The sequence below is a fragment of the Mobula birostris genome, chromosome 2 (assembly GCF_030028105.1).
Source record: "Mobula birostris isolate sMobBir1 chromosome 2, sMobBir1.hap1, whole genome shotgun sequence".
NCBI lineage: Eukaryota > Metazoa > Chordata > Chondrichthyes > Myliobatiformes > Myliobatidae > Mobula > Mobula birostris.
The window spans coordinates 207,943,506-207,958,360 of NC_092371.1; the positions used below are offsets into that span (position 1 = coordinate 207,943,506).

The window sequence follows — 14,855 nt, forward strand, 5'->3', positions numbered from 1 at the left end:
GCAAGAAGTCATGTTATCCTTTTATCTGTGATGTGGCTTTTGAAATTCAGAGGGTGATCTTGTGAATTTCCTTCTAGCAACTCCGACAGCAGGAAGCAGCTGCAGCCGAGGCAGAAGAGAAGGAAGATATGGAGATAGCAGCAGAGGGTAAACAGAGGGGGATGTAAACTTATTTCCTTGTCATGAAAAGGGAATGTGCATGTTGTGAAGTAGGCGTAGGTGATTGCTTTGTGGTGAAAACTCAACTGTCTGTGAACATTAATAAATGGGATGAATGAATTGATGCTAACAGTTGAAGTGCATCGATAGCTGAGAATATGTTAACAACAAAGTCGCCATTTTTTTGCAAAAAGTAGTAAAGATACTTTGCCTCAGTGTTATCCAATCAAAATTCACAAAGAGCCACAGAAGAAAACATAGACAGAAACAGAAGTTCATTTAATTGAGCAGATTGTAAGGAACGTTCTAAAAGAGGAGGGAATTCAAGAGCAACGGGCAATGTCGGCTGAAAGGAGGAATAGCAATGTTGGAATGAAAAAATTAGAGAAGTTCCTGGAAAAAAATGGAAGAATGTACAGGTTTCCAGGGGTTATGGGTGTGGAGGATATCATATAGATTTGGGTGGATAATACCAGGATTTAAAAAACACAATTAACAGATTTACACGATAGTATTGGATTAGGATCTGTTAACTGTTGGTCAAAAAGCAAGGGGTAACATCTGAAATGGATAACATGAAGCTTACTCAGGGTAAAAAAAAATAGGGGGCCAACAAGGAAGGCAATGGAACAGGTGGGCAACAGGTAGCTAAGCAAGGCTGTCAACAGCAGCTGAACTGGTACAGGAGATAGCTGATGTTGTGGGAGTGAATGTAGCCTGGTATTTTACATTTTAATTTGTGTCCATGTGTTCACAGATGTGGCTGGAGCTAGCATTGATTCATGTTATTGATCTTATCACAATATCCTATAATTTTACATTAAGTAGTGCAAATCCTACTGAATTTCTGACCTTTCTGTGTGACTTAGAGAGATAATGTAATCATTCATAAGAATCCTCTTTGGATGATGTAGAATTTCTAATGGAAGAAATTATAGGATATTTGGTAAGGATTTTCTGCAGTTATGAATTTTGTGAATGATCACCATTATATTTGGATTTATATCAGATGTGTCAACCTCAGCTGTTAATGAAAATTGTGTGTTTCTGCTTACTGCACGTGCTTTGCTTTGCCTGGTCACCTTCCATTTATATCACGACAGAATCTGTCACTCATCCACATTACTAAGCTATCATGAAAGTTGGCACAAAGTAGACATGAGGGTTATTATAGAGAATAGAACTCCTAGCTAAAAAAAAGCCAGGCAGATATAGCTGTGACTGCTTGCTATCGGAGAAGTGACCAGAAATGGGAAGACTGCTTCATAGTTCCAGGCAAATACTGTCACTGACACTCGCCCTTGTTCACAAATCTGTTGTAAAAGAACTTGTTGAAGGAGGAGTTACTTGTGTAACAATATAGCCTTAGCATGATTTTTGTTTAGCTTTTCCACTGGTGAATTAACCTGCAGCAGTGTTTTGTGTGTGATAGTTAAGATGAAAATTTGTTGAAGTGGCTTCAAATGACATGACCTTTGAAATCTTTAACAATGTAATCCTTTAATTTAGTTGCTGAAAATTTCCAATTCCAGTTCAATGGTTTCCTTAAGATTAATCAGCTTCACTATTTTAATCAATACACATTTCAGTTTGACAACTGGTGTCTACATGTGGTACTGCTGTTAATACAGTCTCTTTCTCTTTGTTTCTCCCATGTGCACACGCACAGTCAGTCTATCAGGATTTATAAAGGTAGTGCATTACATTGAACACAAACTAATCGATGATCGTTGCTGAAAAATTGCAAGAGTTAAAGTAATGCAGGCTGGTGAACCACACTTATACATTCTGTAAATGAGACACTATGCTAATATTCAAATCAGACACTCCAACTTTAACTGATTAAATTACGTCTTCAGAAAAGTTATAAGTAAAATGAGAGGTACTGAGACTATCAAATGCAAAGTTCAATACAGCATTAAAATTCTGAATCACTGGATCCATAATATGAATAATTGTTAGCTTTCTGAAATATGTACTTTTTAATTAACAGGTCCCAAAGGCAGAAAGTGACTGAAAAATTGGCCAGGAAGCATCTTGAGTATTAAATGACAGTGTGTATCCAGAATGTCCAATTTCAGGAGAAAGTCCTCTCTATAAGAAATAAAAATGAATATAAAACATATAGAGTAACAGGCAATCTTGAACTTGTCAATAACAACACCATCTACAGGATTAGCACAAGCAGCAGGCATTCATAAAGAATTTTCCATGGAACAAGTGACAAAGTTAACAAATAATAGATTTCATTATCAGTTGACTAAACTAAATGAAGGTAAAAACAGTGTTCCAGCCCAGTAATACTACATACGAGTCTCAGTAGATTGTTACCAGCTGCTTGTCCTGCATTGGGTTGGTGATAAGTCTCTCAATTTGTTTGTAGGTCCGTTGTTGCATTCAGTGTTCTTTGTTGGATCCTCATGTTCTTTGGAGCTTAGTTTTCAGTGACCAGTTTATCATTGTAGCATTAGTGGTTTGCATTAGAATATAGTTCTGGTTTGGGTAGTTTCCATCCTAGCCTAGCAGAAGTCAAAGTGTCAACTTTCATGCCATTCATGTTTGAGTGTTTTGTGCCCATCCTTCTCCCTGCTCCATATTCAGAGATCAAAACTGATGACTCTCCCATGAAAGGCACAAAACCATACAAGGGTAAAGACAAGGCCAAGGGTCAGGAGAAAGAGAAGAAGAAAAAGCAGTTGGAAGTAGTTGAAAAGAAGGACAAAGTGAAAATTGATGAATTACACGTGAGTACAGATACATTTAAATACACTTGGTTGCAAATTATTGATCTGAAAATTCTAAACAATTCAAAGAAAGTTGTGAGCTTTTACCTCAGGGAGAAACATGGAGTAATTAGCTTCAATCACATTCAAGACAGCCTGTACTTCAAGTGAGCCTCATTTATCCTTTGTGACTGAATGGATTCCAGGTGATTCTAAGGCTGCACTGATGGATCTCCGCGGTGGCTTTTCATGATCAAATGCCTTCTCCACTAATGATCATGAACATTTGGAAACAGTTAGCATGGACTTAACAGTGGGGAAAAGAATATAAAATCTAGTTGAAAATCTAGTTGTAGTTAATTGCTTTAAATTTTAAAAAATAATAATATAAGCAAGTATGAATTGACAAAGTAAAAACTTGTATTTCACTTAAATTTTTTGATGAAGGTCAGTGACCCAACCCACCCCTCTCCCCCACCCCAACCCATATCCTGATGAATGAGGTTGCCTAGGTGGCAGGATTACAACTGAGGGACTGGGGTACAAAGTGCATCCAATCCCTGAATCTAGCTCAACAGGAGACTCTAGGCAGAGTAATGCAAGGCGTTGGTGCCTACCATATTCCACATTGCAATGCACAGGAATAGAAGGTATCAAAGTGCTGACCTTTCCTTACTGGTGCCAACAAAAGGTAAGCATGATTTGTTCTATCATCTGCTGTCTAGGAATTATAAAATCAAAGAAGCATAGACACATAGAAATTCAGAGCCAGAATAGATCAGCCATTCAATATGAGAATATCTGATCTTCCAAATACAGTGCCCTATGTCTGCTTTCTCCCCATGTTTTTGATTATCATTTAATATATTTAATTAATTGGTTTCAGCTTCCTTCTGTGGTAGTGAATTCCATAGTTTGACCAGTTTTTAAGGAAAGAGTTATCTCCTCAACTCACTCCAAAATGGCCTACTCTATATCTTTCAACTACAAGACCTGTTGTGAACAAAGCCTAGTCCAGCCAGTCTACTGCTAGACTCAGATTGCAGAGTCTCTCTGGTTGAAAAAAAGTAGTTTTATACATAAGACCATAAGACATAGGAGCAGAATTAGGCCATTCAGCCCCTCATGCCTGCTCCACCACTTCATGGCTGATTCGGGATCCTATTCAAACCCATACACTTGCCCTCTCACCATATCCCTTGATGCCCCTACCAGTCAGGAATCTATCAACTTCCACTTTGAATATACCAACTGACTTGGTCTCCATCTCAGTCTGCGGCAGAGCATTCCACAAATTCACCAGTCCTTGGCTAAAAAAGTTCCTGCTTACTTCTGTTCTAAAAGGTCACCCCTCAATTTTAAGGCTGTACCCTCCAATTCTGGATAGATTGCAATAAACCATAAGATGATAAGATACAGGAGCAGAATTAGTCTATTTGGCCCATCGATTTTGCGCTGTCATTCAATCATAGTTGATCCCTTGTTCCCCTCCTCAGCCCCACTCCTCGGCCTCCTCCCCGTAACATTTGATGTCATGTCCAATCAAGAACATATCAAGGTCTGCCTTAAATACACCCAACGACCGGGCGTCCACAGCTGCCTGTGGTAATTCACCACCCTCTGGCTAAAGAAATTTCTCTGCATTTCTGTTTTAGATGGACGTCATTCTATGCTGATGCTGTACCCCTTTGTCCTAGACTCCCCCACCATGGGAAACATCCTTTCCACATCAAATCTCTCCAGGTCTTTCAGTATTTAAAAGGTTTCAATGAGATCCCCCCCCCCCATCTTTCTGAAGTCCAGCAATTACAGAATCAGAGCTATCAAACGTTCCTCATATGATAACCCTTTCATTCCTGGAATCATCCTTATGAACCTTCGCTGAACCCTCTCCACTGCCAGCACATCTTGTCTTAGATGAGGAGCCAAAAACTGTTCACAATTCTCAATGTGAGGCCTCACCAGTGCCTGATAAAGCCTTAGCATCACATCTTTGCCCTGGTATTCTAGACCTCTTGAAATGAATGCTAATATTGCATTTGCTTTCCTCACCACTGACTCTACCTGTAAGTTAATCTTTAAGGTGTACTGCACAAAGACTCCCACATCTCTTCTCAGATTTTCTCCTCATTTAGAAAAAAGTCTGTACATCTATTTCTACTACCAAAATGCATGACCATGCATTTTCCTACATTGCATTTCATTTGCTGCTCTTTTGCCCATTCTCCCAATCTAAGCCCTTCTGCAGCCTATCTGTTTCATCAACACTACATGCCCCTCCACCAATCTTCGTATCATCTGCAAATTTAGCAACAAAGCCATCTATTCCATCATCTAAGTCATTTATATACAGCATAAAAAGAAATGGTCCCAACACCAACCCCTGAAGATCACCACTAGTTGCTGGCAGCCAACCAAGAAAGGATCCTTTTATTCTCACTCACTGCATCCTACCAATCAGCCAATACTCTAAGCATGCCTGTAACTTTCCTACAATACCATGGACTCCTAACTTGGTAAGCAACTTCATGTGTGTCACCTTGTCAAAGGCTTTCTGAAAGTCAAAATATATAACATCCACTGCATCCCCTTTATCTATCCTATGTGTAATCTCCTCAAAGAATTCCAACAGGTTCATCAGGCAAGATTTTCCCCGAAGGAAACCATACTGACTTTGTCCTGTGTCAGAAAGTACTCCAAAACCTAATCCTTAACAATTGACTCCAAGATCTTCCCAACCAGTGAGGTCAGACTGACTGGTCTATAATTTCCTTTCTGTCGCTTTCTCCTTTCTTAAAGAATGGAGTGACATTTGCAATTTTCCAGTCCTCTGACACCATGCCAGAGTCCAATGATTTTTGAAAGATCATTTCTAATGCCACCACAATCTCTAACGTTACCTCTTTCAGAACCCGAGGGTGCAGTTCATCTGGTCCAGGTGACCTATGTACCCCTAGGTCATTCAGCTTTTTATGTACCTTCTCTCTTGTAATAGTAACTGCACCCACTTCTCCTCCTTCACACACTACAGCATCAGGCATACTGCTACTGTCTTCCACATTCGCTTTCCACACCACTGACTCAACCTGCAAGTTAACCTTTAGGGTGTTTTGCACAAGTACTTCCAATTTCCTTTGCATCTCAGATTTTTGGATTTTCTCCTGTTTAGAAAGTAGTCTGCACATTTATTTCTACTACCGAAGTGCATGATTTTGCATTTTCCAACACTGTATTTCATTTGCCACTTTCTTTCTTGCCAATTCTCCTAACCTCTAAGGTCAGACTAACTGTTCTTTAATTTCCTTTCTGCTGTCTTCCTTCTTTCTTGGACTGGGGTGATGTTTGCAATTTTCCAGTCCTCTGGCACCATGCCAGAGTCCAATCATTTTTGAAAGATCATTACTAATGCCTCCACAATCTCTACCACTACTCCACAATCTCTACCAATACCTCTTTCAGCACCCTAGGGTGAAGATCATCTGGGCCAGGTGACTTATGTACCCCTTGGTCATTCAGCTTTTTGAGCACCTTCTCCCTTGTAATAGTAACTGCACTAACTTCTCTTTCCTCACACCCTTCAAAATCTGGCACACTGCTAGTGTCTTCCATAGTGAAGACTGATGCAAAATACTGATTTAGTTCACCTGCCATCTCCCTGCCCCCATTATTATTTCTCCAACCTCATTTTCTAGCAGGTCTTATATTGACTCTCATCTGTCTTATATTTTTTACATACTTGAAAAATGTTTTACTATTCACTTTGATATTGTTTGCTAGCTTGCTTTCATATTTCATCCTTTCCTTCCTAATGATTCATTTAGTTGTTCTCTGTAGGATTTTAAAAGCTTCCCAATTCTCTATCTTTCTGCTAATTTTTGCTTTGTTGCATGACCTCTCTTTTGCTTTTACATTACCTTTGACTTCCCTTGTCAGCCACGGTTATATTATTTTGCCATTTGAGTATTTCTTTGCTTTTGGAATACATCTATCCTGCATCTTCCTCATTTTTCTCAGAAACTCACACCATTGCTGCTCTGCTGTCATCCCTGCCAGTATCTCCTTCCATTTTAATTTGGCCAACTCCTCTCTCATACCACTGTAATTTCCTTTACTCCACTGAAATACTACCATGTCAGACTTTACGTTCTCCTTATCAAATTTCAAGTTGAACTCAATCTAAACCATCTATGCCACTGAAAATCTGGAATTAATATGCAGTTAAATTCTCAGCTGATGGAGGTCAAGAAGGGTAGAGATCAGGGTGTTGAAACACGGGGCTAAAGATTCCAAATTCCCATTCCAAGATGATTCTTTGTATAAAGATTGAGTCAGGATAAGTTTGTTTGTGATTTCCCCATTACGTATAGAGCTCTTCATGAGTGTGTTAAAATAGATAAGACTCGAGGGTCCCAAACGTATTCTATCTATAGAATGTGCAGTGTGCACCCCAAAATAAAATCCACTGTCTGCCTGTTGAAGCACCCCAAAAGTACCATGTAGTTCTAAATGTACTTACATTGAAAAGTATTTACCTCCAACATGAACGCCATAGAATGTGCAGTAATTTGGTGTTGGATTTATTATATTACAGTACTTGAATGCAGTTGATTCACAACACTTCAGGTATCAAGTAACTGTATTTATAATAATAGGAAAACATTTGTATTTTTATAGATTTTGAATAATATCACTACCTACCAAAGGGAAGTAACTTTTAGGATTTTATGCTGATCCACTAAGAACATAGCTAGCTGGCAAGACCCCTGGAATGATTAGGACCACCCATACGATAGGATACGACAGGGTCTTTTAAGAGACTCCTGGACAGATACACGGAGCTCAGAAAAATAGAGGGCTATGGATAACCCTAGGTAATTTCTAAGGTAGGGACATGTTCGGCACAATTTTGTGGGCTGAAGGGCCTGTATTGTGCTGTAGGTTTTCTATGTTTCTGTAAGTGATTAAACAGCATTTTCAAAGGAAATTTAAGTAACAGCCTTCCATCCCAATATGCAGGTTTACCACAAAGAATTGGAAACTGAGTTTGGAAATTTTGAAGACTGGTTACACACATTTAATCTTTATCGAGGTAAAATCGGAGATGATGATGACAGTACAACAGACGATGAACGAATTGTTGGCCGCTTTAAAGTGAGTAAACACTTCAAAGTTGTTAAAGTTACAGACATTCATTTAAATAGATTTGGATAGCCATTTATGAGAAATAATTTTTGGGCAATGAGGGAAAAAGTGGAGAAGTGGAACTGACGGGATTGCCCAACTAAGCTGGTAGACACCTGATGGGTCAAATGCCCTCCAAAAATGTACCATTTTTTATAAACCTATATCTTAAGAATGCTGTCTTGCTGAAGAGTTTATTAGAAAAAAAGCAGCAAGGAAAATATCAACTTGTATTAATTGTGGTGAACGTTCAAATGTTCACAACTTAAAACTGAATTTACTTTTACATCTGGACGCAGCTGTTTTCAGCCAATGTTTAGATAATCTAAAACTAAACTTATTTATTTCAGCTTTGGTAACTAAAAGCTGTCATCCTAGACCTCATCATATGTTTATTCAATATAAACCCTATATTGAAAAAACATGCATTAATGGTATTCAGAAGGTGTGCCCTTCATATAATATCTTTTCTCTAATTACACTTTGAATTAATCTAACAGGTGAGGCAGTTGGCAAAATTGCTTACGTACTGAAATGTTTCAATTAAATAAGAAAGCTTCAACAGTACTCAAGATTATTGTCACATGCAGAGCTACGTTTATGCACGGGTACAACAAAAAAACTTACTGAAGCAGCATCACTGGAACATAGCATAATATAAGTGGCATCCATAAGAAAAACACAGATATAAATATAAAAACATAAACAAGAATGCAATTAGAACAAAAGGAGTCCATTTAAGTGTAAAGTTATCTAAGTGGTCTCAATGCTGAAATGATTAATTGTAATAGACTTCCAGTAAGATGGTGGCATGGTCAGACGCAGCAGCCTCTCAGGAGCCAATCAGAGGTGTTTCTTATGACCATAAGACTATACTGGACTCCAAGAACTTCAGGTACAGTGGGTCTACCACATCAGTGAGCTGCTTGTTGATCGGAGTAGCCAGTCAGGGTGTCAAAGGAGCTGGTTGGCAGGTAGGAGAAGAAAGGTCCAGCCGGTGGGTTGGTGAAGGAGGGTTGGCCGGCATGTAAGAGAAGAAGGAAGCAGCCAGCGAGTCAGAGAAGAAGGGGACAGCTGGCACTGGAGGTGGAACCGGCCGGTGTGGCAGAGGAGCCGGATTGAGTTTAGAGGAGCTTACCTGGGTGCAGACTGTGTTGTTGCCTGCTAGTCGAAGGCGTTGGAGCTGGTGCGAGAAGGTGGCATGCAATGTAACCGCGAGCGATTTTCTCAGATGTTTGTCTTGCGATCGCAAGACCCTGTTGTACATTGATAATATAAAGTGCCGCAGGCCTGTTTCCCTTGTTTGGTGGTGAGACAGGTGGTACAGGAGCTGCTCAGCGGTTGTGGTGAGGACTAGGCCTCAAGTCAGGAGCTCGCCTCTTGCTGCAATCCAGGTGATGGGACGGCAGAGGCGGTGTCGCATGCTTGTTTGGGGGCTGGTCACTCCTGACAATACTTCTCTCTAGTGTTCGATCAGTGAAATGACAGGCTAGATTGCCAGGAACTGGACAATCAATTTGTGGCTCAGGTTCTTGGATTATATCTATTTTTTTTTACATGACTATGTTTTCTTTCCTCACTGTTTTGAATGTGCTGTGTATGTTTTGCACCTTAGTCCCACGGAGCACTGTTTGGTTCAGCTGTATCATAGAAACATAGAAACATAGAAAATAGGTGCAGGAGTAGGCCATTCGGCCCTTCGAGCCTGCACCGCCATTTATTATGATCATGGCTGATCATCCAACTCAGAACACCGCCCCAGCCTTCCCTCCATACCCCCTGACCCCCATAGCCACAAGGGCCATATCTAACTCCCTCTTAAATATAGCCAATGAACCGGCCTCAACTGTTTCCTGTGGCAGAGAATTCCACAGATTCACCACTCTCTGTGTGAAGAAGTTTTTCCTAATCTCAGTCCTAAAAGGCTTCCCCTTTATCCTCAAACCATGACCCCTCGTTCTGGACTTCCCCAACATCAGGAACAATCTTCCTGCATCTAGACTGTCCAATCCCTTTAGGATTTTATACGTTTCAATCACATCCCCCCTCAGTCTTCTAAATTCCAACGAGTACAAGCCCAGTTCATCCAGTCTTTCTTCATATGAAAGTCCTGCCATCCCAGGAATCAATCTGGTGAACCTTCTTTGTACTCCCTCTATGGCAAGGATGTCTTTCCTCAGATTAGGGGACCAAAACTGCACACAATACTCCAGGTGTGCTCTCACCAAGGCCTTGTACAACTGCAGTAGTACCTCCCTGCTCCTGCACTTGAATCCTCTCGCTATAAATGCCAGCATACCATTCGCCTTTTTCACCGCCTGCTGTACCTGCATGCCCACTTTCAATGACTGGTGTATAATGACACCCAGGTCTCATTGCACCTCCCCTTTTCCTAATCGGCCACCATTCAGATAATAATCTGTTTTCCTATTTTTGCCACCAAAGTGGATACCTTCACAATTATCCACATTAAATTGCATCTGCCATGAATTTGCCCACTCACCCAACCTATCCAAGTCACCCTGCATCTTCTTAGCATCCTCCTCACAGCTAACACTGCCGCCCAGCTTCGTGTCATCAGCAAACTTGGAGATGCTGCATTTAATTTCCTCATCCAAGTCACTAATATATATTGTAAACAACTGGGGTCCCAGCACTGAGCCTTGCGGTACCCCACTAGTCACTGCCTGCCATTCTGAAAAGGTCCCATTTATTCCCACTCTTTGCTTCCTGTCTGCTAACCAATTCTCTATCCACATCAATACCTTACCCCCAATACCATGTGCTTTAAGTTTGCATACTAATCTCCTGTGTGGGACCTTGTCAAAAGCCTTTTGAAAATCCAAATATACCACATCCACTGGTTCTCCCCTATCCACTCCACTAGTTACATCCTCAAAAAATTCTATGAGATTTGCCAGACATGATTTTCCTTTCACAAATCCATGCTGACTTTGTCTGATGATTTCACCGCTTTCCAAATGTGCTGTTACCACATCTTTGATAACTGACTCCAGCAGTTTCTCCACCACCGACATCAGGCTAACCGGTCTATAATTCCCCGGCTTCTCTCTCCCTCCTTTTTTAAAAAGTGGGGTTATCGATGTATTGTTGAATAATAATTAAACTTGATTGTGGTGATGCCAGATCATTCAAGACCAAATGGCTGAAGAGAAGTAACTGTTCTTGAACCTGGTGGCGTGGGACTTCAGACTTAATGCTTTCTGCCCAATGGTAGCTGTGAGAAGGTGGAAAGGCCTGGATGGTGGGAATCTTTGATGACGGAATTTTGCCGCCTTGAAGTAGCATCTCCTTTTGACACTACCAATGGTGGAGAGAAATGTGTCTGTGAGATATTAGGATGAGTGCACTACTCTCTGCAAGCTTGTTGCATTCTTGTTGACTTGGATGACAATATAGATGGGTGAAATTTGCAGATGAGTCTAAGATTATTGGAGTTGTATACAATGTAAAGGACTATTGAAGAAAACAGTGGGATATAGATCAGTTATAGATATGGTCAGGGAAATGCCAGTTGGAGTTTAATTTGGGTAAGTGTGAGGTATTGCACTTTGGAAGGTGAAAGTATACAGCTAATATTAGGCCTGTTAACATCGTGGAACTACAAAGGTATCTTGGGGGCCAGGTTCATAGCTCACTGACAGCAGCGACACTAGTGGATAAGGTGGTAAAGAAGGCACATGGAATGCTTGCCTTCATTAGGAGAGGTGTTGAATGTAAGAGTAAGGAAGTCGTGCTACAGCTATGTAGAGCTTCAGTAGGGCCACACTGGGAGTGTTGCATGCAGTTCCAGTCACCCCATCATAGGAAAAAATGGAGGATGAGTAAAAGCTGCAGAAGAAGTTTATCATGATGCTGCCCAGAATAGAAGCTATTAGCTGTAAGGACAGGTTGGACAAGCTTTGATTGTTCCCTTTAGAGGCTGATGGAAGATTTTAAAAATTATGAGAAGTATTGATGGAGTACACAGCCAGAATCTGTTCCTCAGCACAGAAGCGTCAAAGACCAAAGATGCTTTTAAGGTTAGAGGGTGGAAGTTCAAAGGCAATGAGTTTTTTACAAGGAGAGTAGTAGATGTCGGGAATGGGTTAGTTACCATGGGTGGTAGTGGAATTAGGCAGTTTGGTGGAGTTTAAACATTTTTTGGACAGTCACATGAATATGAAAAGAATGGAAGGATATGGATGATAAAGAGGAAAAAGCCATTCAGTATAAATCAGCATCAAGATTGGATCACCATTGTCGGTGAATGGCCCGTCCAGAGGTGTGCTGTTCTATGTTCCATGAGACATTACTTTCTAGGAGGTAATATTTTAATTTAATAGGTGACATCAAAATGTTCCTACAAATATGTAAATGTCAGAGGAAAAACAGACCAGCCCCATGCAATGAATTGTTGGGGCAAATAGAAAAAGACTACATAATCCTCAGGGAGAATCATTAGATTTTCCATTGTTAAATGTAAAGTGCTTCAGAAGTTGCTTTTTGAAAAGGAATCTATTTGCTTGTGCAGTTCATCATTTGATGTGACTCCATTTTTATGGTGGAATTTTGAATCACAACAGAAAAAGTAATTGTGCAGGCATTTTCAAAAACTGTATAGAAGTTATGAAGCATGCACAAATTCTCTGTCTCTTGCAGCATTGTAACCATCAGGTTCAAATGAAGCACTTAATTGCCCGCACATAATTTGCAAATACTGCTGTATTCATTTGCCGCTTGAAATAAAATTTTGCTTTTTCTTAAATTTGTAAAAGAATTTACTTAAAGAACCCATCTCGAAATCCTCGGCTTATGTAGCTTTGTTAGGTAAATCAATATAGATTTTTATATATTTATTTACTTACTTACTTAATGTATCTTACACTCTTGTTATCTTTCACTTTCATGTGTTTTTTTTTAATGTGTGCAGGGCTCTGTCTGTGTGTACAAGGTACCTCTACCAGATGATATTGCTCGGGAAGCAGGTTATGAACCCACTTTTGGAATGTTCCAGGGTATCCCAAGCAATGATCTCATCAATGTTTTGGTCAGAGTGTATGTAGTAAGGGTAAGTGGTGAGCAAACAAGTCTCAGAAAAGCTGAAGAGTTTCACTTTTACGGCTGTAGACAAAACGTGAACACTTCTGCTGATCAAACATCTTAGTATTTCCTTCATCCAGATTCAAGTTGGCCTTTTATCCCATTTTAATCAATTAATTGAATTGAATTAACAGGCATCAAAGAAACCTTTGTTGAATGTGAAAGGTCCATGAAGAGTTCCCAAAATCAGTAGGTTTGGTGATCCTAGCCTTAGTGTCAATCTGAATTTCACTGATTCAGAATACTGCCACAAGGTGGCACCAGTTTCACAGACAGGCATGAGGAACATGACTCTCAAGGTAATTTTAAACTTTGTGCACTGATGGCCCAGATATAATCACATGAGCCAATTTAAAACAGTAACTTAAATTGTAATTTAATTTTAATACAATTTTAATTTAAAATTGTACCCCACAATCAAAAACACTGGAATTATCTCATAAATCTCTTTTTATGCAAGACACATCCACAATTGTTCAAAAGAACTAGTGAATTATTTACTCCTCCAAGGCTCAAGGTCTGATCTGTGAGCACAAAGTATAGTAAACTGAAATGTGGGAAGGAGAATGTTGAAGGGTTGCCATCTGCCATGCCTTCAAGACAAACACATCGTAAGCATTCACAACCAGCTATTTAAGGGATTGATTACTCTGCAGTCTCTTCCATAATTTGAGGTTTTACATTTTCATTCTTGATCATTCACCAAATTTGACTTTAGATGAATTTTCATGGATCCTTAGCTTTATCATTTAATCTGTTCTCTTAGGCTACAGACTTACATCCAGCTGATATCAATGGCAAAGCAGACCCATATATTGTCATAAAACTCGGCAAAACAGAAATCAGGGACAAGGAGAACTATATCTCCAAGCAACTTAATCCTGTCTTTGGCAAGTAAGTCATGTAGATGAGTCGAGAAAGTAGTTTTGCAATTTTTGTTGCGGCCATTTCAAGAATAAATAACTGAATTTTGGGATGACATTATAAGATCACTTCATCATAACAGTCATGGATAGGGAACATTGGAGGCTTAGTCCATGAATCCCACCAAGTGAGTCTTTGATAGCCCCAGGTTCCTAAAGCTTTTGAAATCAGGTATAAATTTTGAAGTAAGTTCAGGCACTGAGGCTGGCCCCACTGCTAGTATCTTCACTTCAGAACAGAGAAGCAAAGTCTTTGACTTGAAACATCTCTGAATCCATCTGTTTAAATCACTGTGGGCTACCCTCTCCAAGTCTCAGAGACACACTGCTAAAGAGCAGCTGTTTGTTCCCAGCACCAAGCCGACTAGGGATTTGGTACAGGATCCTACCAGAAGTTAACCAGTGGAGACAAATTTTACTCCACTACACCTTGGCGTAAAACATTCCACAGTATGTATTGCTGACTCTGAACAGATACTATGCATTACCATTTTATTTCCAGAGTAAGTACTTTTTTCCTACTTGTTGTTTAAGTTCTGATGATTTTATCCACTCATCCAGATCGTTTGACATTGATGCCACATTTCCAATGGAGTCCATGCTGACAGTGGCCATATTTGACTGGGATTTAGTGGGTACAGATGATCTAATTGGAGAAACGAAAATTGATCTGGAGAATCGCTTCTACAGCAAACACAGAGCAACCTGTGGCATCTCACAGCAATATTCAGTGTAAGTAACACTATTTATTTTAAGAAAGTTATAT

The 14,855-nt window shown here is 39.9% G+C and overlaps 1 protein-coding gene across 1 annotated transcript in view; it reads left to right on the forward strand.

Annotated features, from left to right (window-relative positions):
• Positions 1-14,855, forward strand: part of otofa (otoferlin a) — a 374,531-nt gene that overhangs the window by 315,541 nt on the left and 44,135 nt on the right. The window contains exons 34-39 of the mRNA XM_072278846.1: positions 78-147; positions 2,761-2,903; positions 7,899-8,033; positions 12,997-13,134; positions 13,933-14,060; positions 14,651-14,821. Of these exons, the coding sequence (XP_072134947.1) occupies positions 78-147; positions 2,761-2,903; positions 7,899-8,033; positions 12,997-13,134; positions 13,933-14,060; positions 14,651-14,821 (785 nt within the window). The remainder of the gene's footprint in view (positions 1-77; positions 148-2,760; positions 2,904-7,898; positions 8,034-12,996; positions 13,135-13,932; positions 14,061-14,650; positions 14,822-14,855) is intronic.